The sequence below is a fragment of the Larus michahellis genome, chromosome 8, assembly GCF_964199755.1.
Source record: "Larus michahellis chromosome 8, bLarMic1.1, whole genome shotgun sequence".
Taxonomy (NCBI): domain Eukaryota; kingdom Metazoa; phylum Chordata; class Aves; order Charadriiformes; family Laridae; genus Larus; species Larus michahellis.
In genome coordinates, this window is record NC_133903.1 from 16,256,874 (window position 1) to 16,278,499 (window position 21,626).

A 21,626-nucleotide genomic window follows, 5' to 3' on the forward strand; every position below is an offset into this window, starting at 1 on the left:
TGTCTATATACTAGGTATAGGCTAAATTCTCCTGAAGTTAAGTGAAGTGAAATTATGTTTTTGTCTTGTTTCGTGTGACTTACAAATTTCAACTTTTTTGAACCCTAGTGCTATCAAATCTGTATTAAATTGGGAAAATTTCAACTGTGTACAACACCTTCAACTGTATCTGTTGCAGAGTTTGCCTTGCTGAGGTTTACCAAGATAAAGCCCTCATTGAAGATTTCATGAATAGAGAAAATAATTATGAAGATCCACAGGTAGGAGGGAAGTATTCTAAAAGGTGACAGAGTACTTTACGCTGGTTGGATTACTGAGTCCTTGCGCTCTTTCAATTACTGTGATTTCGTATCCTCTCTCTCCCTTTTACCCTTAGCTATTTTAAAAATAGCATCATTGTAAAAATGCAGCATCATTGCTAGTTGGGGAGTAAAGTGGACACAGGCATCTTTCCAAAGGCACATAAACACCACTGGTGTGCAACAAAAATGTTGTTTTTTCAATGTGCTTGTTTATAAATATCCATGACGGAGCATCTGTATGCACTGGGGTTGGGTTTTTTTTTGTTTTCTGGGGGTTTTTTTTAATCTTCTCAGCCTCCTTGTTATCTGAGCAAGAAAACATTTTTGCTCTGTAATTTCGTATTTTTTTTATTCCTGATGCATGTTGAAATATTGCCTTAGTTTCTGTGGATGGGTGCAGGAATACAAGCAAATTTTATGAGAGAAGCCTTGATTTGATCAGTCAAAAGATTTTATTTAATTTTTGAGCTTTTTATGGCTTAAATCAGACACACTTTCAAATTGAAAAGTTGTTTACAGTTTCAGCACAAACAATTTCATTTTGAATTTCAAAACTTTTTCAGAACGGGGACAACGTCACGGCAAGACGTGTTTATCCAGGAATGACAATTCATATTATTGTCAGAAAACCCCAGTCAGTTCTGTCGTTAGATTCATGTTTGTTTACATGAAGAGTAGTGGTTTGCTGATGAGATATTGCCAAAATAAAGGCATGTGTCGCCATCCCCAAAGTCTGTCTTTGGAAGCAAATAAAAGCTTGTTTCCAGAGAGATACAGGACCGTTCCTCTTGTGTTAACAGGTGTCCTCCAAGCCATGATTGTACAAACAGACTTAATGGAGAACATGACAAAGCCTGAAGGGCATGAAGAGAAAAAAAAAAAAAAAAAGACATAAGCAGAAGCTTAAACAAAGCTCTAGCAAGAGATCTTATGCTGTTAATTCAGTATAATTGGTTTTAGAACATATGTTCATGGTGGGTTGCTTGTAGCTGTGAGCATGATTACAGACAGAACCTGCAACTGTGAAGTAAATCAGCAAACCCAACCTCCACAGAGCTGCTTTGATGCGTTCTCTTGTCTGTTGTACTGCTTCTGACTTGATAATTCACAACCAGCTATTTCTACTAGAATTTTCCATGAACGCTTTAAAAGTAGAGGGTCTTTTCCCATTCTAACAAATGGAGGTTGATAACATTTCTCTCTCTTCTTTTCTAAGGTTTGTGCAAAGGAGTTTAAAGAGTTTGTGGAAAGGCTGAAAGAGAAATTCAGTTCAACCCTGGGGAATCCCAAACTTGAGATTCCTGATACTTTGCAGGAACTCTTTTCCAGGTATTTTAGTTACGGTGCTTTTCACTCTGCGCGTGGGCTGAGACAGCGAGAGAGGAGGGCAGTTCAGAGTAGAATCTTCTCTGCTATGCATGATTTACACCCTCTTACTTGTACTCTTAGTATCAAAAGAAGTTTCAGTAAATACAACAAACGATGTTTCTTTTAAAGCCACACTTCCCAAATACATGTAACTGATTTTCAGTTATTTGCGCAAGCTTGCTTATTTCAACCTATTCCAATTTTGCTAAATGAAGCTTTTAATCCAGAAATTTACAATGCCAGATTTTCATAAATTGACAAATCCTCAACTTTGCTATTAGAGATGTTGGTGCTCAGGTGGAACAGTTTAATGCAATAGAAGACTTCCCTTTACCATTTTCCAGATTAACTGGCCCCGTTTTATATTGCGATTTGTGGCTGGTTGCTCAGCTAAATCATCAGTCTTGCTAAAACTGTTGATACAAAGGAGCACTCAGCCTTGTATAATATTCTTCAGCCCCAGATCGTCAGGATTTTTCATGACGAATAACAATTGGAGAGAAGCGTGAAAATTTGGGTCTCGAACCATTTTATGATAACAAATTTAGCACGTCTGTAAATTTTCTTACTTTGGGAAGAGCTGTGCGTTACAGCGAAAGTAACTGGAAGTCCAAAACCTCAACAGAATAGCAAATCCCTACAGTTCTGTACTGTCTCCTGTCCATGTGTTTTATCTCCTTGTCAACAGATATCTTAGCGGCGTGAGGGAGATGGGTCTGGACACATCTTTTAATTTTTGTCACCTGTGCGGAGTGCTGCTGGAGCAGACAGTGTCCCTTGCGCTGTTTCAACACTTGCCTTATTAGCAGTTGCACTTGTCAGCCTCTGGGTTTCAGGGTTGATAAAAAATCACAGAAAGTTACCTTTGTTTCAGTGTTTTCCTTTCCCTTCCCTGAACTAGATTTCGAGTTTTGGCTATCGGAGAAGACACAAATCAAAACACAAAAGAGGACAGTCTAAGCAGGTGAGTAGCAGTAGCTCTATTTTCTCCCATTAGGACTCCAAGGTCGTGTCAGCCCTCACATCTGTGAATGTCATATACAGTCTTCTAATTCAGTATGTTTTACATGTCTGTTGCAGTGTATAAATTATTAATTACAAAAATACTTTCACAAGGCTGTAGGGACCTCTGACACGGATTATAGATTTGATGAATAAAATAACAGCAGCAATGACCTCGGAATGGTGACCTGTTATTAGGACAACAGTATGTTTTCTAGGTGGGTGCTATATCTTAAGAGGGGGAGATGCTATCAAAGAGAACTTTGTGTCAGATTATCTGGGCTGACCCAAAAATTCAGGGTGGAAGTTCAGGGAAAACGTAACAGGCTCCTTTACATGAATGATCCTTAGCTGTAGCGATCTCATGCCTTTATGCGTCTACTTCAGAAGCAGGTGATTGAGTTTGTATATTTTTGTGCTAGTTCAATATCCAGGTACCTCCTGCTCAAAAATCACCATGAATAAACTCTTTTTTTCTCTTTTTCTTTCAGTGTCTATGATATTCATTTTCTAGTGCTACAGAATCTGATTCAGAGCACATTGGCACTCTCAGATAACCAGATGAAATCTTGCCAGTCATTTCAGGTACAGTATCTGGACCAAACTTTACTGGTCATAGAATCATAGAATCATTTAGGTTAAAAGAGACCTTTAAGATTGAGTCCAACTGTAAATCTAAAACTGCCAAGTCCACCACTAAATCATGTCTGTTTTCTTTCTGGAGGGTAGCAAATGTAGCACCCATCTACAAAAAAGGCAGAAAGGAGGATCTGGGAAACTATAGACCTGTCGATCTGACCTCAGTAGCAGGGAAGGTCATGGAGCAGATCATCTTGAGTGCCATTACAAGTCATATAATGGACAACCAGGGGATCAGGCCCAGTCAGCATGGGTTTAGGAAAGGCAGGTCCTGCCTGACGAATATGATCTCCTTCTATGACAAGATGACCCGATTATTGGATAAGGGAAAGGCTGTGGACATTGTCTACCTAGACTTTCGAAAAGCATTTGACACTGTCCCCCATAGAATTCTCATGGAAAAAATGGCGGCTCATGGCCTGGATGAGCATACGTTCTGCTGGATCAAGCACTGGCTGGATGGGCGGTCCCAAAGAGTGGTGGTCAATGGAGTTAAATCCAGCTGGTGGCCGGTCACAAGTGGTGTCCCTCAGGGCTCGGTGTTGGGACCATTTCTGTTTAACATCTTTATTGATGACCTTGATAAGGACATAGAGTGTATCATCAGCAAGTTTGCAGATGACACAAACCTAAGCGGGAGTGTTGATCTACATGAGGATAGGGAGGCTCTACAGAGAGACTTGGATAGATTGGATCGATGGGCCAATGCTAATGGAATGTGCTTCAACAACCCCGTGCATCACTACAGGCTTGGGGAAGTGTGGCTGGAGAGCTGCCTGGAAGAAAAGGGCCTGGGGGTTCTAATTGACAAGCGGCTGAACATGAGCCAGCAGTGTGCCCAGGTGTCCAAGAAAGCCAATGGCATCCTGGCTTGTATTAGGAATAGTGTGACCAGCAGAAGCAGGGAGGTGATTGTCCCCCTGTACTCGGCACTGGTGAGGCCACACCTTGAGTATTGTGTCCAGTTCTGGGCACCTCCATACAAGAGGGATATCAAGGTGCTGGAGCGAGTGCAGAGGAGGGCAACGAAGCTGGTGAAGGGCCTAGAGAATAAGTCTTATGAGGAGCAATTGAAGGAGCTGGGACTGTTTAGTTTGAGGAAGAGGAGGCTGAGGGGAGACCTCATCACTCTCTACAACTACTTGAAAGGACATCATAGAGAGGTTGGTGCTGGTCTCTTCTCACAGGTAATTAGCGATAGAACAAGAGGGAATGGGTTCAAGCTGCAGCAGGGTAGGTTTAGGCTGGACATTAGGAAAAAATTCTTCACGGAAAGAGTGGTCAGACACTGGAATAGGCTGCCCAGGGAGGTGGTGGAGTCACCATCCCTGGATGTGTTTAAGACTCGTTTAGGTGTGGTGTTAGGGGATATGGTGTAAGGGAGAACTTTGTAGAGTGGAGATGATGGTTGGACTCAATGATCCCAAGGGTCTTTTCCAACCTAAATGATTCTGTGATTCTGTGTCCCTAAGTGCCACATCTCCACGTGGTCATACAACCCTAAAGAGTTTCTCCTTCCACCTTCGATAGGTGCCTTTTTCAAATGGGAGAAAAGAAACCCAGAAACTTAGATTTGTACCCGTTCTATGGGGATTATTCTCTTCTGCTTTTAGGGAATTAGATATTCAAGGCAGATTTTCAGTATGTTGCTTTTCTCTCTGAGGATGAGACTGCAAGATACGAGGTTGAAGCAATCCCCAAAAACCATATGAAATCAACTCCACGTCCCCTCCATTGGCTCAAACTGTATCATGATTTAGTGACCACTTGAGCAGTTGGAGTTATGCTCTGGAGGAGGTATCACAAGGACAGTCCTGGTATCCAGCTGACACTGGTGTTCGGGAGCCTCTCCTTTAGCATTGGGGACCACAAAAATATATCACCTATTAGTCAGACACTTAAAATAAGGTTAGATGTTCAAAGGGAGTTTCATATCTCCTCAGCAGGCACTAGAAAGCCAAGCTCACAGCAGCATGTGTTCCTGGTAAAATGATGGGAAGAATCTACCAAAATGTGTTGCAGATGAGCATTTTTTTACATATATAATTCTAGTGGGAGCCTGATTTAATTTTGAATATCAAGTGTTCTTATAGCATTTAGTTAATTTAATTGGCATTTACTGTGGAAAGCCTGGAAGCCCATAAAAGGAATAGAATAGTGCAGTTAAGTAAATTTATATGTATCATTTATATTCTGGCTTGTAGCTCCATATTCATTTAGTTAATGTAAACCTCAAGTAGGTGAGTCTCGCAGTGGATTCAGAGCTAACGCTGCCTTTTACATTGAACGGGTTTTTTTGCAGACATTTCGTTTGTACCGGGAGTACCGGGATGACATTCTTGTGAAGGCTTTTCTAGAGTGTCAGAAGAGAAGCTTGGTCAATCGCCGTCGAGTAAATCACACCTTGGGTCCGAAGAAAAGCCGGGCTTTGCCTTTTGTACCCATGTCCTACCAGCTGTCTCAGAGTTACTACAGGTGGGTGTCAGAAAGGTCACTGTTTTGAGCAAATAATCTACCCAGGCATGCTTGGTGTGGAGGAGAGAATATGCTTGAAGTATTTAGAGCAAAGAACCTGCCTGGCATAGCTGACACTGAGGAGATGAAGGTAACATCTATGTATGTTAAGCCTTTATCTGGTCTGTACAGGGAATAGAGCCAACTTCGCTGGGCAAGCCTTTACAAAGACATATGCAGAGGAGAGAAGAGGTAGCATCAAAGTTCTAGATGTGGTGGAAATATTTCTATAGCACTCTTCCCATTCTGATGGCTGCTTGCTTTTCCTCTCCAGTTACTTTGTGCTGCGCTGTACCTGGATTTTGGGGATGGGGGAGGAGAGTTTTAACTATAAATGTATTCAGTGCTCAAGCAGAAGACGACATCGTTGCTCTGTATTTGCTATATAGTACCTGACCTTTACACGGTGCATAAATACCTGGTGCTCTGGAACTAGGAAAAGGGCTGTGAAAGCAGGTGTAGAAGGTACTTGGTCACTAGCTCTAGCATGGGACTTCAACTATTTGGCTGCTCTGTCCTACCCTGAGTCTAAAATTTATATACAGTAAGAACAGATTATCAAAGCTTTGTGCTTTGAATTTGTCTTTTTGTCCAGAGTTTTCACATGGCGGTTTCCCAGTACAATTTGTACAGAGTCCTTTCAGTTCCTGGAGAAGCTCAAGGAAGCCGAAAAATCAGACCAGCCAGATAACTTCTCATTTAAAGATCAAGAAAACAAAGCATCAGAAGGCATGATTGCATTCCCTATGGACGGACCTGGTGGCCAGTGTGTGGCGATGCTTTCCCTATTCTCCCTGGGACTCGTATCTGTGAATGTGAGAATCCCAGAGCAGATAGTTGTGGTGGACAGCACTATGGTGGAAAATGAAGTGATAAAAAGGTAAACACTGTTATTTCTATCTGTAAATATGGTTTAGGGGTAACATGGTTGAAACTGGACAGGTGTTAGCATTTTCTGCACTGTATTGTGGCATGTTTTACTGTGATATTGTTTAGATTTTTATTTCTGAGGGAACCTTCTGAAAACTTAACGGCACTTCAGTTAGTGCCTGTCGTTACAGCCTTGGGCTGCATTTGTCTTCACATATGTGACATTTAAATTGCTAGGCACTTCATTGCCGTCAGAGCCGATGTGGAAAGCAGAGCAGTGTGTGCTAAATGAACATTTTCATCAATATTGTACCTTCCCATTTCAAGGACTAAGAAGGATTAGTAACAAGGTTTCAGCTTTATCAGTGAAACCTGTCTCTACAATATGTGTTCTGTGTCTTGTCTCCTCTTTGATTTATTTTATTTTTAAACCTCCAGTAGTTGAAATTGAAACTCTCTCCCTAGGCAGTATAATCCTATGAATATTTTTATCCCTAAAATCATTATGTGTTTTCTTAGGGTGCAACTAAAATCTCTTGCTGTAGTTTAACCTGTTGCTTCCCGTTATATGGCCAATATACATGGAAAATACTTTGTTCTCTTTAGAACCTATTATTACCTATTTGAAGATTGTTATCACAGTCCTCCTCCCATAATATGCTCTTCTTTAAAATGAGCAGCCTCAGTTCCTCCAGTTGCGTTTTTGGGATGTTATTCATGTTATTCGTGTTATCTAGATCTCTGTCTCTCATAATTTTCCTCCGGACTAAACTGTGATGTCAAAAGCCAAATGCCACGCTCTTGCTGGCAGGTCCGTGCCAATTACATCACGTTATAGAGGTGATACATCTGCTAATACATCCCAAACTGATGAATGGCCATGGTTTTGCCCTGCCAAAAAAATGATTCTTGTCGTTCAATATAACAAGTTTCTTTACCTAGTTAATTGTTCCCCCTCAGGCTGGGGACAGGTGCATCCTACTATAATATAAATAGCATGCATTTGTCCATATGAAAATGCTTCCTGCTCTTTTCTGGACTGTGTCTCCAGTTTGCTGGAAACGTTCTGAATGCAAATCCTGTCTTCTCATATACTTGCAGCCTCTCCATTTTGGTGATCCTATGCAAACTTCATAAGCTATTTTATCACCTGGGGCCTTAGCAAAAATACACTGAACCCTGGGTTAGTCCCACTTCTGAGTACAAGCATCCGAGTCCAGTTTTCCAACTGGTTATGTACTCACACTGTTTTTCGTAAATATGATGTGTTCCCTTTTGGTTTTAAATATGTTTTAAGAGAAGGTACTTAAGGTCTGTCTCATCTTAGAAAAGGTTGGAAGGAACCTTTGGTTGTGTTTGGTGTAACCTGCTTAAAACAGAGGCAACTTCAGAATTAGATCGGGTTGTTCAGAGCCTTCGCCTTCATCCATAATGATTCTTCTTGTGTCCTGGAAAGAGACAGTGTTGGTTTGACTGAGTTTGTTTCTGGGAAATTTATCCTGGCTGCTGCTGCTGTTCTCTCTTTACTTTGAGGCTGTCTGCAGTTTGTTTTGTGTTGGTTTTTTGTTTGCTTTTTTTCTTTTGTAAAGTAACTGAAGTCTTTGGTCTGTAATTCTTTCTTTCTCCTTTTCTCCCTTAAAAATAAACACTGTCTGCCCTACACTGCAGTATCTGCAGTATCCCTTCTGGTCTCAGCCTTTGTGCTCTGACAGATGTTCCCTCATGATGAAGTGTCTGTTGAACCGAAGAGGCTCAGCACAGTAAGCTGAGATATTTCGGGTTCATTTCAATGTGTTTGCAAAAAAAAAAAAAAAAAAAAAAAAAAGAGAGTTTCCTTTTCCAGGGACCCTTAGTGCATTTTCTTTTCTGTAGTTGCTTGTTCTCAGCACTTTAAATCAGCCTGCTATGGACATACCCACAGCTGTTCATGACTAAATACTGGAATGCAGAATAGGATGTGTTCTTGCTTTGCTCACTGTAATGAGTCACTTTCTTATTTTGGAAAAAAAACCCAACCAACAAACAAAACACCTCTATTTGCTGTAGTTTGGGAAAAGAAGGACTCGACGATGATGATGACGATGATGATGACTTAGATGACAGCTCTGGAGGCAAACGGAAAATAGAAGTAAAAGCTCGTCAAGCATCTCATACTAATTACTTACTGATGAGAGGCTACTATGCCCCTGGAATTGTCAGCACACGCAATCTGAGTCCCAGCGACAATATTGTGGTCAATTCCTGCCAGGTGAAGGTGAAGCTGCGATGTACGCCAGTTCCAGGAAGACTCAGCTCTCCAGGTTAGTTTCTGTTTGGCCTAACTTGCACAGAAGTGGGTTGGAGCAGGAAAAATAGTGAACCAAGGAACCGATTCGAACAAAGCCACTTAATAGGAACATTCTTTTTTCATTACACATGCGGTTTGCCTTGTAACGCTTTCTTTTCTGACTTAAAACAAACAGGTGGTTGACTTAGAGGCACCTTTTGTTGGTAACAAGTCCTTGCCTGCGTTTCACGTTGTGTGAAACTATTAATCCAAAGAGGAAGTCTGTCCTCTGCTCTGTTATCCCTTCTCCGGGAGGTTTTTTCAGTCCCTTCTGCAACTCAAAATACCCTATTACGTCACACCCAGGCTTTCTCTTCTGTAAAGAGAAAATAAAATCTTTCAGAGCTCCTTGAATGGAAATTCACATTTACTTGTCTCATGCAAGTGCCTGAAATAGTGGTGTGCAATCTCTGGCCTTGTACCTACAATAATTTAAACACTTTGATAATATTTAGAGCTTGAATATTTGCAATTTATCAGTACTCCCCCTTCTTAAAGAGCATCTTTCTTTCAGCTGTAATGCAAATGTGTCCAGGAACACCTTTAGTTGTTTAGCTCTCTAGTTGGAAGGTCTAGTGCTGTCCCTACCCCCGTTCCTGTCGCGGTTGTGCTAAAGTTAAAATAGAAATTCTTTCTCCTATCTCTGCTGCAACACATGCCCTCCAGGTCTACTGAGCTGACGGCTCATTACAGTTCTCATTTTTCCTTGGCTGTCAGAGCAGCACAGCTGTCGTACGAGTGTCTCAGCAGGCAGGATGGAAAGGCAGCCTGCAGATAAAAGGGTGGGGAGCAGGTAAGAACGGTGCCAAAGCTGCCCTCTAATCATCCAGGACTGGAAAAAGGCGTAACACTGCTTCAACTTCTGAGTACTCTGTACAGCGGGGGTCAGTTTTGTGCAGTGACGGACCTGTCTCCAAACACAGAGAAGCTTTGTTAAAATAATTGACATTGTCAGCTTGTAGTTTATCCCCTATTTGGCCAATAGCTTTCTGCCACAGATCAGCCGTTTCCAATTTTTCGATTAATAGGGTCCTCCATAGCATTTCCTTGCCCTAGACTTTTCACTTGACCTTCTTCAATTAAAAAGGAGCTGATTTCCTCATTAACTTTGAGTTAAGCTGCCCCAGTGTTAGAGGGAAAACCAGTAAGTCTGCACTATCTTTCAGTAGTACTTCACTTTGATAGGAAGGCAAGCCCTTGTAAACCAGCTTGCTCTTCCTCTACAAGTCTTCAGAGAAGTATGTAAGGCAGAAAGAAAAAAGGAAACTGCAGCAATGAAGATGGAAAACTGAGCTCTGTTTTTAATTGGAACAGTCTATAGCACCTCTAATCTGTCTGTCTCAGAATATTTATCTTTCTGTAGTGTGTTGCGTAGTAATAACTGCTTCACAGCTTATACACTTGGTTTTTATTTGCCTTGCAGTTTCTTCTCTGCTTGATAACATGGCTGTGGGAGTCTCCTGCCTCCCTGAAACTTTTACCAGGCTGATAAAAGTCCAAGAAGAAAAGTATGAGGTTGATTGGTTTCTCCGTGAGTGTACAGAAGGTTATGGCTATAATCCCAGTGATGTAGCTGCTGTTTTGGAGATCCGTAACGCGATAGAGGAAACTTCCCACTTTGGAATTTGCAAAACTGAGCTGAGCAAACGTTTCTGCAACTACGAAGAGGTGGAACCTGAACGCACCAGGAGCTTGGAGCAGTACATTCAGGTGGTTTTACAGCCAGCTGCTTTCCATACATGAATGTTTGCATGTTTACTCTTCCCCTTGAACAGGACAATCTTCCAGGCCGTAGGAAGCAAATATAAATTGAACAAAGCCATCTATGTTAGCAAGAGATCACATAGCAATACCTGATAGCAATCTTGCCTTAAAGTTGGAAAAGCCAAAAATTAATGCCGCACTTAATCAAAGATAGGAATAAACCGTTTCAGAAACCTAGAGGAACCAACATTCACCTTTGGAAGCAAAATACTTTTTCCCAGTTACATTTTAACTTAATTTAAGCTGAACAAAACTTCTTGTGCTGTAACTTCAGAAAAGTTTAAGGGGTAAAGCATCTTTTCAACTTCAGTGCAGCAGGACAGAAAATTCAATATTCTGGTAAGCTCTTCTTTCTTTGCTGCCAGTTAAAGGTGGCAATTCCATGATATTTGGTTAAACTGACATTTCCCAGTGAAAGCTCCTGAGATAATTTTTGTATTTGGTTTGTTGTCTTTTTTTTTTTTTTTATAGGACCTTGTTGAAATGCAGCAGATTTTAGAAGTAGGAGGCCATGCCGTAAGACTGGTTGCAGTAGTGTTTGCCAAGCCGTGGCTACTACATTCAGTCTGTCTGAAGAATAAACCGGATGATTCTGAGCAGCAAGGTGCAGACCCCGCTCTCCCAGACGTACAGCAGGATTGCCTGCCATCAGAACCAAAGGGAGAGGAATGTCCGAGAGAGGAGGAGCAGCTGGGAAAAGACACGGAATCTGTCAGCGATGAAGAGCCCCCGAGGAAGAGATGTAAGACTCAAAATGATGTCCCTCAAGATGGCAGTCAGCTCTGCCAGGGTTCCCCGAGTGGTTTGAAAAGCGCAAATGAAAAAAACTGTGATGCAAATTTTACTGATCCTGTTACAACGAAGGAAGCTTTACTCACGGATGAAGAAACAGGCTCCCCAGGAGGGCAGACAGAACGCCTCACTGAACACCCAGTCTGTGCTCCAGATGCTGTGAGTGTGGACACTTACAAGGAACAAGAGAAATCTTGCTCTGAGGACAAAGAACTTGAAGTAGAGAATGATGAGCTCAGCACTGAGCACAACAAGCAGATCCCTAGCCTTGAACAATCAGCCAGTGAGCAGGATGATGACCTTTCCTACTTACAGGAGAACCCGGGAGTCTCTAAAGGTATGCAGGAGCACTCTACCTCCGAGAAATAGAGTAGCTCATCATCAGTTATCCCAAACAGGTAGCTCCATTTTATAAGCCAATACTAGGTTCTTTATGAAACCGTACCAGAGAGAGAGGTTGTCATTTCTCACAGATGAAGTGGCATAACAGTACTTGATCTGGAAGGTCTTGGAGGTTTCAGATACATCAAAGATTCTTTCCTATGCCTATTGCTGGAACATTCATGCCTAGTCCAGAAATGTGTTTTCCTTAGAAACTCATTTCCACGTCTCACTCCTCTCCAAAAACATAACTGGAGCTGAAGTTTCTCATCTCTGGCTTCAGTCCAAAGGCTAGGCATCTCTAAACCTAGAAAACGCAGCGCTACTGGTGTACATTTAACTAGAATGGCCCCGACTGAAAGTTGTAAAGTCATTAAACCATTCACCAGAAAACAGCACATGCCAGTGAGAAGATTAATAGCCTCATTTGTAACCCAATCTGACTTCATTTTCATTTCCTTTTTACTGCCAGTTTTCTTTTTTAATAGCTAGTCATTCTTGCCAAGCTTTGCATTAAGTAGGTTGTTGGGGATTTTATTTTGTTTTTGTTTTTATCAGCTCTGATTTCAGACTGAATCACAAGCTAACTGCTTGTGTGATATTTTGCCAAGATCTGCTGTTACCCACGTTTGCAGCTGCAGCCAGCCATGTGAATCAGTGCAGGCTGATCTGCAGCATCTTAGAGCTCGCTATTGTTTAACTGGAGCCTTCCTGCAGGAAATAGACTCAGGGCTGTCTGAACAGCAAAGGCTTCAGCAGTTCTTAACGTGGAACTACTAAAGTACTGCTTTGGATTTAACTTCCTCTACTTGTTTGTAACACAGGAGGGAAAAAACAATAATTACGTTATCAAGCAGAGTTCTTAGTGATGAAGGCCAGCTGAAGGGCTTACATGTGCTGAAGCCAAAGCTGTTAGCCTCTGGGTGTGGTAGAAGTACCTACATTAAGTAATTGTGTAATTAAAACCCATGACATAATGCATAATGGAAGCTGCAGAGACAACCTTCACTGAGCCCTGCTGAAATCTTGAGTTTGCATTCTCGAGTCCTAAGTCGATCGCTACTCAGATTCTGCTCAACTTCCGTACGGTCACCAGGAGCATTACGTTAAATAAACCCATGTGAGCGGTTGCAAGCTGAGACCCTGCATTTCACATCTCTCTCTGTGACGCTCCGCTCTTTCAGTCCGTACAATTACCAGTTGTTCGGCCACGTCGTCAGACTTCTAGGAATGAAAATTCTTGCTGTGATGTGGGAATGGCAGCACAGAAGGTGTGGTTGGAGCAGGCAGATGTGCCTGGGAGAAGAGGTGTGGGAGAAAGGAGCACGCTGCAAACGGGTAAAGGCAGGCAGACTGGAAGCTTAGAGCTCCCCGTGCCGCTCAGAACAACACGCAGCGTGGTTTGCTTGTGTAATTATCTAGCACAAGCTGTTACATTTTACAGTGTAGCCGCCTTCTACTCTCCTTCCACTAGATAAAGAATTTGGGTTAATTAAAAACTGCGTGTTCTTTTCTTTCCAGGAAGTTCTATGACAGAAGTATCCCAGGCAGCCAGGGACCGGTGAGTAAGAGATGTCTGCAGAATAACCAAATGCTTAGCACTACCAGAATAACGTCTGGAAGTAAATGCTTTGGAAACCTTAGTTTTATGCTCTGATGGGCAGAGAGCATTGGTGATGGAAAAACCCCATGTTTTCCTCCATTGTTCTTGTTACTATTACTCACGCTCGTATGCATGCTGAAAAAATTTCTCTGATGCATGTTTTTTCCCCAAAACCAACTAGCTCCAAATATCAGAGGAACAAAACTACTTTTATTTCACAAATAAGCCCGCTGCCAGAAAGTCTCAGCTTCCACGTGCCCCGAAGAGATATATATAATAATAATTCCTGACAGAGCTGAACTTAAAACTGTCTTTTGCAGGGCCTGCGAGAATGTCTGCTTCATTGGGAGACCGTGGAGGATTGTGGATGGAAATCTGAATAAACCCGTGTGTAAGGGGATGATGGAAGCTGTGCTCTACCACATCATGACGAAGCCAGGTGTAACGGAAGGCACACTGCTGCAGCATTACGTGGGGGTACTGCAGCCTGTCGCTGTCTTAGAGATCCTGCAGGTGTGTGAATCATCAGCTGCATGAGCTTTAATTTTTAATTGGGTTCAGCTTCCACACGTAAGAGTCAGCAACGGCTTTGCTGGAAGTCCCAGGAAAATGGGATTGAGAGGAAGCATGAAAAACAACCTTCTCCCTTTAGTGTAAATTAACCAAAGCCAGAGCAAGTTACTGCTCACAATGAGGAAGGAAGGAAGCAAGCCTGCTTTACCCATCCTTGAAATTACTCTATTACTCATTTTAAAATTTGAGCTTGCGTCTGAAATGGATGTACACATAGTTGAAATTCTAGTTGGTTACTGAAGAGTGGTGGCTTGTCACTGTGAAATACTAAGTTGGGCTGTTTAATGCAGCGTTAATCACCCATAGAGTTTATCTTAATTTTTTTCTTATATACACCTTTTGGATGGGTAGTCTTTGACCTAAGAATCAGACTGAAATGTGTCTGTGCTAGACGGTACTGTAAATAAGTCCTTCTGTCCTGACAGACCTGCTGAAAGTCATATATCCTTAATTGTAAAACAGTATGTGGTGAGAAAATGTGAGTTTCTCATATTTTTTTCCCCACGCCTTGAAGTTTGATTGCCAGCATTGCTACTTTGCAAATGAAACCTTGATTTTATTTTATTTTTTCCCTGCAATGATTTAAAATCTGAAGTAGAGCGGTAATATTGTAGTCCTTCCTGTAAGTGTGACTTCCCTTACTAGCACTGGTCATTAATATTCCAGTGTACCTATGCCACACTTCTGTCCAAAGGCTCGTGCGTTTTGGTGGCAATGCAAGTTGTGTGTGCTACTGACCGGGCACTGAGCTACCACCGTGCTTCCTGGCCGTCCCAGCACAGCCTGCCCCTACGCCCTGGGCCACAGCAGCACCCCCCCGAGGGTAGCTGGGACCAGGGGACAGGCCGAGCAGCAGCAGACGGGTTTAAGACTCCAGTACAGAGTGTATAGTGGTGAGGCGCACACATGTGGGAGAGAAATACAGACTCCTAGGCTACGTCTATTCAAATCCCCAACGTCAAGGAATTACCTGTACATTTTACAGATCAGAGAACTTGAATCTAACTTCTCTACCAATAAATTCGATTAGAACTAGTTTTGAAACCATACACGGAGCTTGTATCTGCAATATACCAAATATCAGTAAATCTAGAAGCGTACCTGAGTGAGATTACTGAATACACGGCAGCTGTTTTCAGCACATACAGCACAACCGATTGCCTTGCTGGCTGCTGCTGTGGGAATAAATGATAACCCATCAGCAAGAACTGACCCAGAAGTCTGGGAATTACATCTGTTCCTGCCTTAAGTGGTTTTTATCTGGTCCTAAATGTTGAGATCTGTTGTTGGACACGAGTTCTGGCCAGCCACTGTGCTGAAAGTAACAAAGGAGCGTATACCCAGCTATGTGAACTTGCGCTGTTGTGCTGTAATCTTTGCCATCCCCATGGTCTCCTGAGGGAGTGAACTGAAGCCACTTTTAGTACAAATTGTCTAACGTGTCTGAGAACACTGTAGGTAGAACAGCGTTCAGTGCATATTTTTTTTTTGTCACAACTGCTCAAGCCAAAATATGTGAATTTTTCTGCAGGGTCTGGAAACTCTTGGCTGCATCAGACGATTCTACATGAAAAAGCCGTCCCCAGTGTCGCTGTTCTCTCAGCCAGTTATGGAAGAACAAGTGAACAATCCCAAACTGAGCGAAAGCCCAACAATATACTACGAGCCTACAATAGACTGTACTCTCAGGCTGGGACGAGTGTTCCCCTGTGAAGTGAACTGGAATAAATGGGTGCAGATTATCCCTGTATAAAAGAGGTAAAGCTGAGTCATATTAAATTGGTTTAGCCTGTAGGACTGAGTGTTACTGCAGATTAAATGTTACAATTTGTGCTCCATCATGTTTTTTATTGTTATTTATCCTTTTTACTTTTGAATGTATTTAAACTGAGAATAAAGCTTAATGTTGAGATACAAATAATATTTGATCCATCCCACTTTAAGTATATTCTGTTTTTACTAATAATTATTTGTACAGCATGTAGTTTACGGTTTCTGCTTTATCTTACGTGGTTTTCACAGGGCGTAGCAAAGGCCCCTTTTTCTTTTTTTCTCACCCTAAGGCACTAGTGGTAACATTTTACTTTTTGCTTTGCCTTCTCTTCTGCTGCACAGCAGTTGGCTCTGTGCTGAGGTTTGGTAACTGTTCTTTAGCTTAGTTATCTCAAGGTCCGTCTGGAGTCGGACACCTATCCAGCTTTGGTGTCCTCAGCAGAAGGACACGGAGCTGTTGGAGCGGGCCCAGAGGAGGCCCCGGAGATGCTGGGAGGGCTGGAGCCCCTCTGCTGTGAGGACAGGCTGAGAGAGCTGGGGGGGTTCAGCCTGGAGAAGAGAAGGCTCCGGGGAGACCTTCCAGTCCCTAAAGGGACTTCAGGAAGGCTGGGGAGGGACACTGGATCAGGGAGGGCAGCCATGGGACGAGGGGGAACAGTTTTAAACTGGAAGAGGGAAGATTGAGATGAGATCTTGGCAAGAAATTCTTTGCTGTGAGGGTGGTGAGCCCCCGGCCCAGGTTGCCCAGAGAAGCTGTGGCTGCCCCATCCCTGGAGGTGTTCAAGGGCAGGTTGGACGGGGCTTGGAGCAACGTGGTGTGGTGGGAGGTGTCCCTGCCCAGGGCAGGGGGGTGGAACGAGATGGTCTTTAAGCTCCCTTCCAACCTAAATCATTTTGTGTTTCTATGGTTTTAAACGCTGTTTTCTTGGTGTGCATGGCATTACTTTATTATGTGTGTTTTTAGGAGAACCACAGCCCTGTGTGAAGGGCTCTTCCCCAGTACCACGGCACAGGGCCGACACCTTTTTAGAGGCTCCCGCTGTCGTTTTCAGCCTTGTCCCGGGTCAGGTTTTAAATCACCCACACACAGACGGTTACTGACACGTTTATTGTGGGAGAGGAGGCCCGACCCCCGTCCCGGCGGGCCTGGCGCTGCCGGGCCCGGCCCCTCACCCTCAGCGGCCCGGACCCCGCGGCCCCTCAGGCGGCGGGCGGCCCGGGGCGGTCCGTATCCCTCAGTCCCGCCATCGGTGCCCGCACTGCGGGTTGCAGCACTTGTAGAAGGTGGTCATGGGCTCGTCGGCCGAGCGCGTCTGGATCTGCATGAAGTAGGCGCGAGGGTGCTCGCACTTGGGACAGGGCTCTGCGGGGCGAGGCGCGGCGCCGTCAGCCGAGGCGAGGCCCTGAATCCCCCCCCCCGTTTCCCCCCGTTCCCCCGCCCCGGCCCTACCTGCCGTCGAGTCCACGTTCTCCCAGGCCGCCGCGCCGCCCAGCACGTCGTCCACCTCCTTCAGCCGCGGGTACTTCCTGCTGGTCACCTGCGGGGGACGCCGCCGGTCAGGGTGGCCCGGCCCGGCCCCGCCGCCCCTGAGGGGGCCCCGCCGCCGCCCCGGCCCCACCGCCCCCCCCCTCGCGCCCCTGCACCTTCCGCGTGACGTTGCGCACGTAGGGGCAGGTGGTGCAGGCGAAGCGGTGGCAGCGCGGCCCTTCCTCGGCCACCAGCACGTTGCCGCAGGCCGGGCAGAAGAGCAGCATCGCCGGTTCCCCCCGCACCGACCGCCCCTTCCGGCGCGGCGATGGCGGCCGGCGCGGCGGAGGCCGAGGAGGAGCTGGCGCACGCCGAGGTGCTGGAGCTCTTCCAGGCGGCGCTGGCGCGGCTGGTGCAGGACCCGCTGCTCTGCGACCTCCCGCCGCAGGTGGGGACGGGGGCGCCGGGGGATGGGGACGGGGGACCCGGCCGGGCGACTGGGAGTGGGCGGGCGGCGGGGTATCAGTCCGGCCGGTCTCTCCCGTAGGTGACGGCGGAGGAGATCGGCTCGCAGGTGGCGCTAGAGTATGGGCAGGCCATGACGGTGCGGGTCGTCAAGGCGGACGGCGAGACCATGCGTGAGTCCCGGGGCCGGGGGGGGTGCCCGGCGGGGGGCGGCGGGCCGGGCGCGGGGCGCTGACGGGGCTCTGCCCTCCCCGCTCTCCTCCAGCCGTGGTGGTGGTGCAGAACGCCTCGGTGCTGGAGCTGAAGAAGGCACTGCGGCGGCACGTCCAGCTGCGGCAGGCACGGCAGGGCGGCGTCCAGCACCTCAGCTGGTGAGAGGGGCCGGGGCCGGGGCGGGCTGCGCGCCCCCACCTTCATCGCTCTGCCGTGGCCGGCCGGGGAGCCGGGCCTGCCCCCTGCCGCTCCACTAAGTGGTCTTCCCCTAGGAAGTACATATGGAGGACGTACCACCTAACCTATGCCGGAGAGAAGTTGGCAGATGACAAGAAGAAGTTGAGAGAGTGAGTGATGCAGGCTCTGCTGGGGGGCTTGCGGGGGCTTGCGGTATCCACACGGCATGTGCACGGCAGGGCTAGCTTGGGACTGGGAATCACAGAATGGTTTAGGGTAGAAGGGACTATCCAGTGCCACCCCCTGCCCTGGGCAGGGACACCTCCCACCACACCAGGTTGCTCCAAGCCCAGTCCAACCTGGCCTTGAACCCCTCCAGGGATGGGGCAGCCACAGCTTCTCTGGGCAACCTGGGACAGGGGCTCAGCACCCTCACAGCAAACAATTTCTTCCTGATATCTCACCTCAATCTCCCCTCTTGCAGTTTAAAACCATTCCCCCTCGTCCCATGGCTGCCCTCCCTGATCCAGAGTCCCTCCCCAGCTTTCCTGGAGCCCCTTTAGGGACTGGAAGGGGCTGGAAGGTCTCCCCGGAGCCTTCTCTTCTCCAGGCTGAACCCCCCAACTCTCTCAGCCTGTCCTCACAGCCTTCTGATCATCTTCGTGTCCCTGGCTCGGACAGGTCCTGCACTTGAAACAGGGTGGAAGGTGGGACCAGCACTGCACATGGAGGTGGGACAGGCCCTGTCCTGGCAGACTGAGAGCCCGTCTCTGGGTCAGGAAGGCCTTGGATAGTTCCTCAGCCATAACCATCCTGTGCTGAGTGTGTTCATCCAATTCAGGGCACTCAGACACATTGCCTTTTGGCTGTCCCTGCCAAACATAACCAAAATAGGATATGTTTACTAAGCTTGTACCTGAGGTGTTCTGCGGAGTCAAGATTAGTGAGAAAAAGCATGAGTGTGAGGGTAGTAGAACACAGAGACGGTTAGGGATGGTGTTGTGCATATGAAGCACATTAGCTCATCTCCGAGGAAACTGGGAGGTGGGCTGCTGCTCAGCAGAGGATGGGTCAGGACACATTATGTGGTGGAAAGGACCTCTGGAAGGGTCAGCTAGAGCTGGCTGCTCAAGGCTGTGTCCAGTTGGGTTTTGAATATTTCCAAGAACATAGACTGCACAACTTCTCTGTCCAACCTGTTCCAGTGCTCGGTCACCCTCCCAGAGCTGCTGAGGTAGAAAGGAGAGAGGAAAAATGGCAAGCAAAGAGCAAGCCAACGGTAAGCACATTGAGCTCTGGACCTGCTCGGCCACCTGTCAGTGATAAGCTAATAACAACACTGACAAATGACTCCCCCATTTGCACACTCACTCCCAGGGCAAGGAGGCAGGAGGTGTTTCTGAGCACTCTAGCTGTTGCATGCAGTTTGTCTGAAGTATTAAAAATGTAGTAAGAAAGATGGCCCTAATCAAAGCTGTCCTTGAAAGACTGAGCCATGGGTGATTGATAGATGTTGCATTTAAGGGGATGTTGCAGTTAAAGAGGCAGATGATCGGATTCCTCAGTGCTGGCAGCATGTTCTACATACACAAGTGAGAATTTTAATTTGTCCTGCATTAGAACACAGCACACGATCGTAGGAGTCCATCTCCCCCTGGGAAAGGAGGTTGTAGGATTTCAAAGGTTGTGGTTCCTGGGAAGCTGACATATAAAAGCATAACTCTCTGTTCAGGTACGGCATCAGAAACCGGGATGAGGTCAGCTTCATAAAGAAGCTTCGAAAGTAACCTGTCAGGTAAGTCCTGAATATCCAGTGAGAGCTACCAATTCATCTTCCTCTTCCCCGGGCCTTAGTGCTCAGGCTCACAGTAGCTGGTGTTGCTGCTTCTGCTGTGTAGCGGAGCATTTCTGAATGCTTGTGCCTGCCTTAGGCTTGTGCCCTGGCTGTGGGCTGTTTCCATAGCCTGGTTGTGGTGTCAGTGCTTCTCTCGGGGCAGGGAATGACAATTCAGTTACTTCAGTTAATATACATTGGGAGCAGCAGCAGTGTCTTAGTGCTGGCCCCCTACTTCATGTTTAGACTCTGAATCTGCTCCCACAATGTCTTTGAGGCTCCTTAAACGCAGCGTTCCTTTGTTTGCTGCTGTGATTGCTTCTAGGAACTTGCTTGCTTTTAGGCTCCTTGAATGCCTGGCACTCACTGTCAGGAACATGGCTGGGTGCTCACTAAGCCCTAGGAGGAGCGAAGTCTCTGTGCTACAGGCGATTGCCATCACCCTTTTGGGACCTTCTGTGTTCCTCAGAGTCTTATACCCAAGGGACTGTTCCTGCACCCTGCTCCTACGGCTCCTGTACCTTTCAGAGTGCCTGCAGCTAACAGAAATGTCCCACGGGTGCACATGAGCAAATGCAACAAAGCAAACACAGTGCATTCTTTTCTGTTCCACGGTGGGTGTATTTGGAGCCATTTTTGTCAATTACTGCAAGCTCTAAAGAGTTAGAAAAAGGGAGCCCAGCTTACCTATCCTGGGGGTTTTGACTTCCCCTTTCTCCATTTTCTGATTTACAGAAACTTGAGTTCAACAGATTCATTGTTCTCAGAAATTAGGACACACAACTAGACAACTTTTGGTCATGATATTTCTGTGCAACTGATGCATTTAAGAACACTTCCAGCACAGGAAGCACGAGTAGCATCTGTATTTACCTGTTTGTAACCTATGGAGACATAATTCTGGTATTATACTGCTATTTTTAGAAAGTTGTGCACACAAACATGAAATGTGGCCAAGATTCTCAGGCTTAGTAAGTTTAAAATTATGTCTGCTTCCCCTCCACTTCTAAAAACACAGTCACAGTGTCTGAAGAGCAGTGGTAATACCAGCTTTTCCAAATGCTTGGGTTTTTGTTTTGCGGCTCCAGCTGGCTGGGTTAGAAACTGTTGCTTTGTGACCACAGGAACATTTTTGTTTTTCTTTTTTCAATGCTGCCACATTTGCAACATCCAGTGTCATAAGATGAGTGCCATGACAGAAGCCATCTGCCCCACGCTGCCTGTGACCAGCAGTCACCTGTGGCACTGGCTGCCCGGGCCTGTCTAGGAGTGATAATGCACTGATAAGAGAGCCCAGCATGCAGTTAACTATTGTCACTGCCAAATGTTTTCTTTCTTTAACAAAGAGAGCAGAGAATCCAGCTCTACCAGGACCAGACTGTGGATTCATCACTTTCCTGGAGGAAAAGGTTGTAACATTTCGAAGAGAAACAAACTCCAGTTGAACGGACATTCCTACTTGTTTTTTGCAGTTGCTATTTGAAATGCCGGCCTCTGAGCTGTTTGTGGAATTCACTTGCAGTGATTAAAGAGACACTCTAGTTCACTGAGGCTTTTAAGGC

General features: G+C 45.7%; 3 protein-coding genes across 11 annotated transcripts in view; 2 read left to right on the forward strand and 1 right to left on the reverse strand.

The window, feature by feature from the left end:
- GTF3C1 (general transcription factor IIIC subunit 1) overlaps window positions 1-16,078 on the forward strand; it is a 44,753-nt gene extending 28,675 nt beyond the window's left edge. For 4 of the 5 annotated variants that reach the window (XM_074596737.1, XM_074596736.1, XM_074596738.1 and 1 more), the window contains 12 exons: window positions 179-260; window positions 1,519-1,631; window positions 2,572-2,634; window positions 3,164-3,257; window positions 5,614-5,786; window positions 6,421-6,705; window positions 8,742-8,995; window positions 10,445-10,731; window positions 11,257-11,914; window positions 13,480-13,519; window positions 13,882-14,074; window positions 15,666-16,078. In XM_074596737.1, coding sequence (XP_074452838.1) covers window positions 179-260; window positions 1,519-1,631; window positions 2,572-2,634; window positions 3,164-3,257; window positions 5,614-5,786; window positions 6,421-6,705; window positions 8,742-8,995; window positions 10,445-10,731; window positions 11,257-11,914; window positions 13,480-13,519; window positions 13,882-14,074; window positions 15,666-15,887 — 2,464 coding nt within the window. In that variant the 3' untranslated portion in view covers window positions 15,888-16,078. Of the gene's footprint in view, window positions 1-178; window positions 261-1,518; window positions 1,632-2,571; window positions 2,635-3,163; window positions 3,258-5,613; window positions 5,787-6,420; window positions 6,706-8,741; window positions 8,996-10,444; window positions 11,125-11,256; window positions 11,915-13,479; window positions 13,520-13,881; window positions 14,075-15,665 lie in introns of all 5 variants that reach the window. The other variant, XR_012588600.1, reaches the window with a different exon arrangement.
- Window positions 16,079-16,996: 918 nt separating this feature from the next.
- On the reverse strand, window positions 16,997-17,683 carry POLR3K (RNA polymerase III subunit K). 2 transcript variants are annotated; one of them, XM_074596792.1, is made up of 3 exons: window positions 17,552-17,683; window positions 17,358-17,445; window positions 16,997-17,226 (listed from the first exon to the last, which is right to left on the reverse strand). In XM_074596792.1, exons 1-3 carry the CDS (start codon window positions 17,660-17,662, stop codon window positions 17,108-17,110), a joined length of 318 nt encoding a protein of 105 aa, XP_074452893.1. In that variant the 5' UTR covers window positions 17,663-17,683; the 3' UTR covers window positions 16,997-17,107. The 2 variants fall into 2 exon arrangements, with proteins under 2 accessions (XP_074452893.1, XP_074452892.1); XM_074596791.1 differs by having other exon boundaries at window positions 16,997-17,270.
- Window positions 17,684-17,695: 12 nt separating this feature from the next.
- SNRNP25 (small nuclear ribonucleoprotein U11/U12 subunit 25) lies at window positions 17,696-21,610 on the forward strand. 4 transcript variants are annotated; one of them, XR_012588603.1, is made up of 7 exons: window positions 17,696-17,823; window positions 17,923-18,013; window positions 18,106-18,211; window positions 18,326-18,400; window positions 19,436-19,509; window positions 19,963-20,025; window positions 21,239-21,610. XR_012588603.1 is itself a non-coding variant. In XM_074596788.1 (6 exons), exons 1-5 carry the CDS (start codon window positions 17,704-17,706, stop codon window positions 20,015-20,017), a joined length of 447 nt encoding a protein of 148 aa, XP_074452889.1. In that variant the 5' UTR covers window positions 17,696-17,703; the 3' UTR covers window positions 20,018-20,025; window positions 21,239-21,610. The 4 variants fall into 4 exon arrangements, 2 of the variants coding, with proteins under 2 accessions (XP_074452889.1, XP_074452888.1); XR_012588602.1 differs by having other exon boundaries at window positions 21,411-21,610; XM_074596788.1 differs by lacking the exon at window positions 19,436-19,509.
- The last annotated feature ends 16 nt before the right edge of the window (window positions 21,611-21,626 follow it).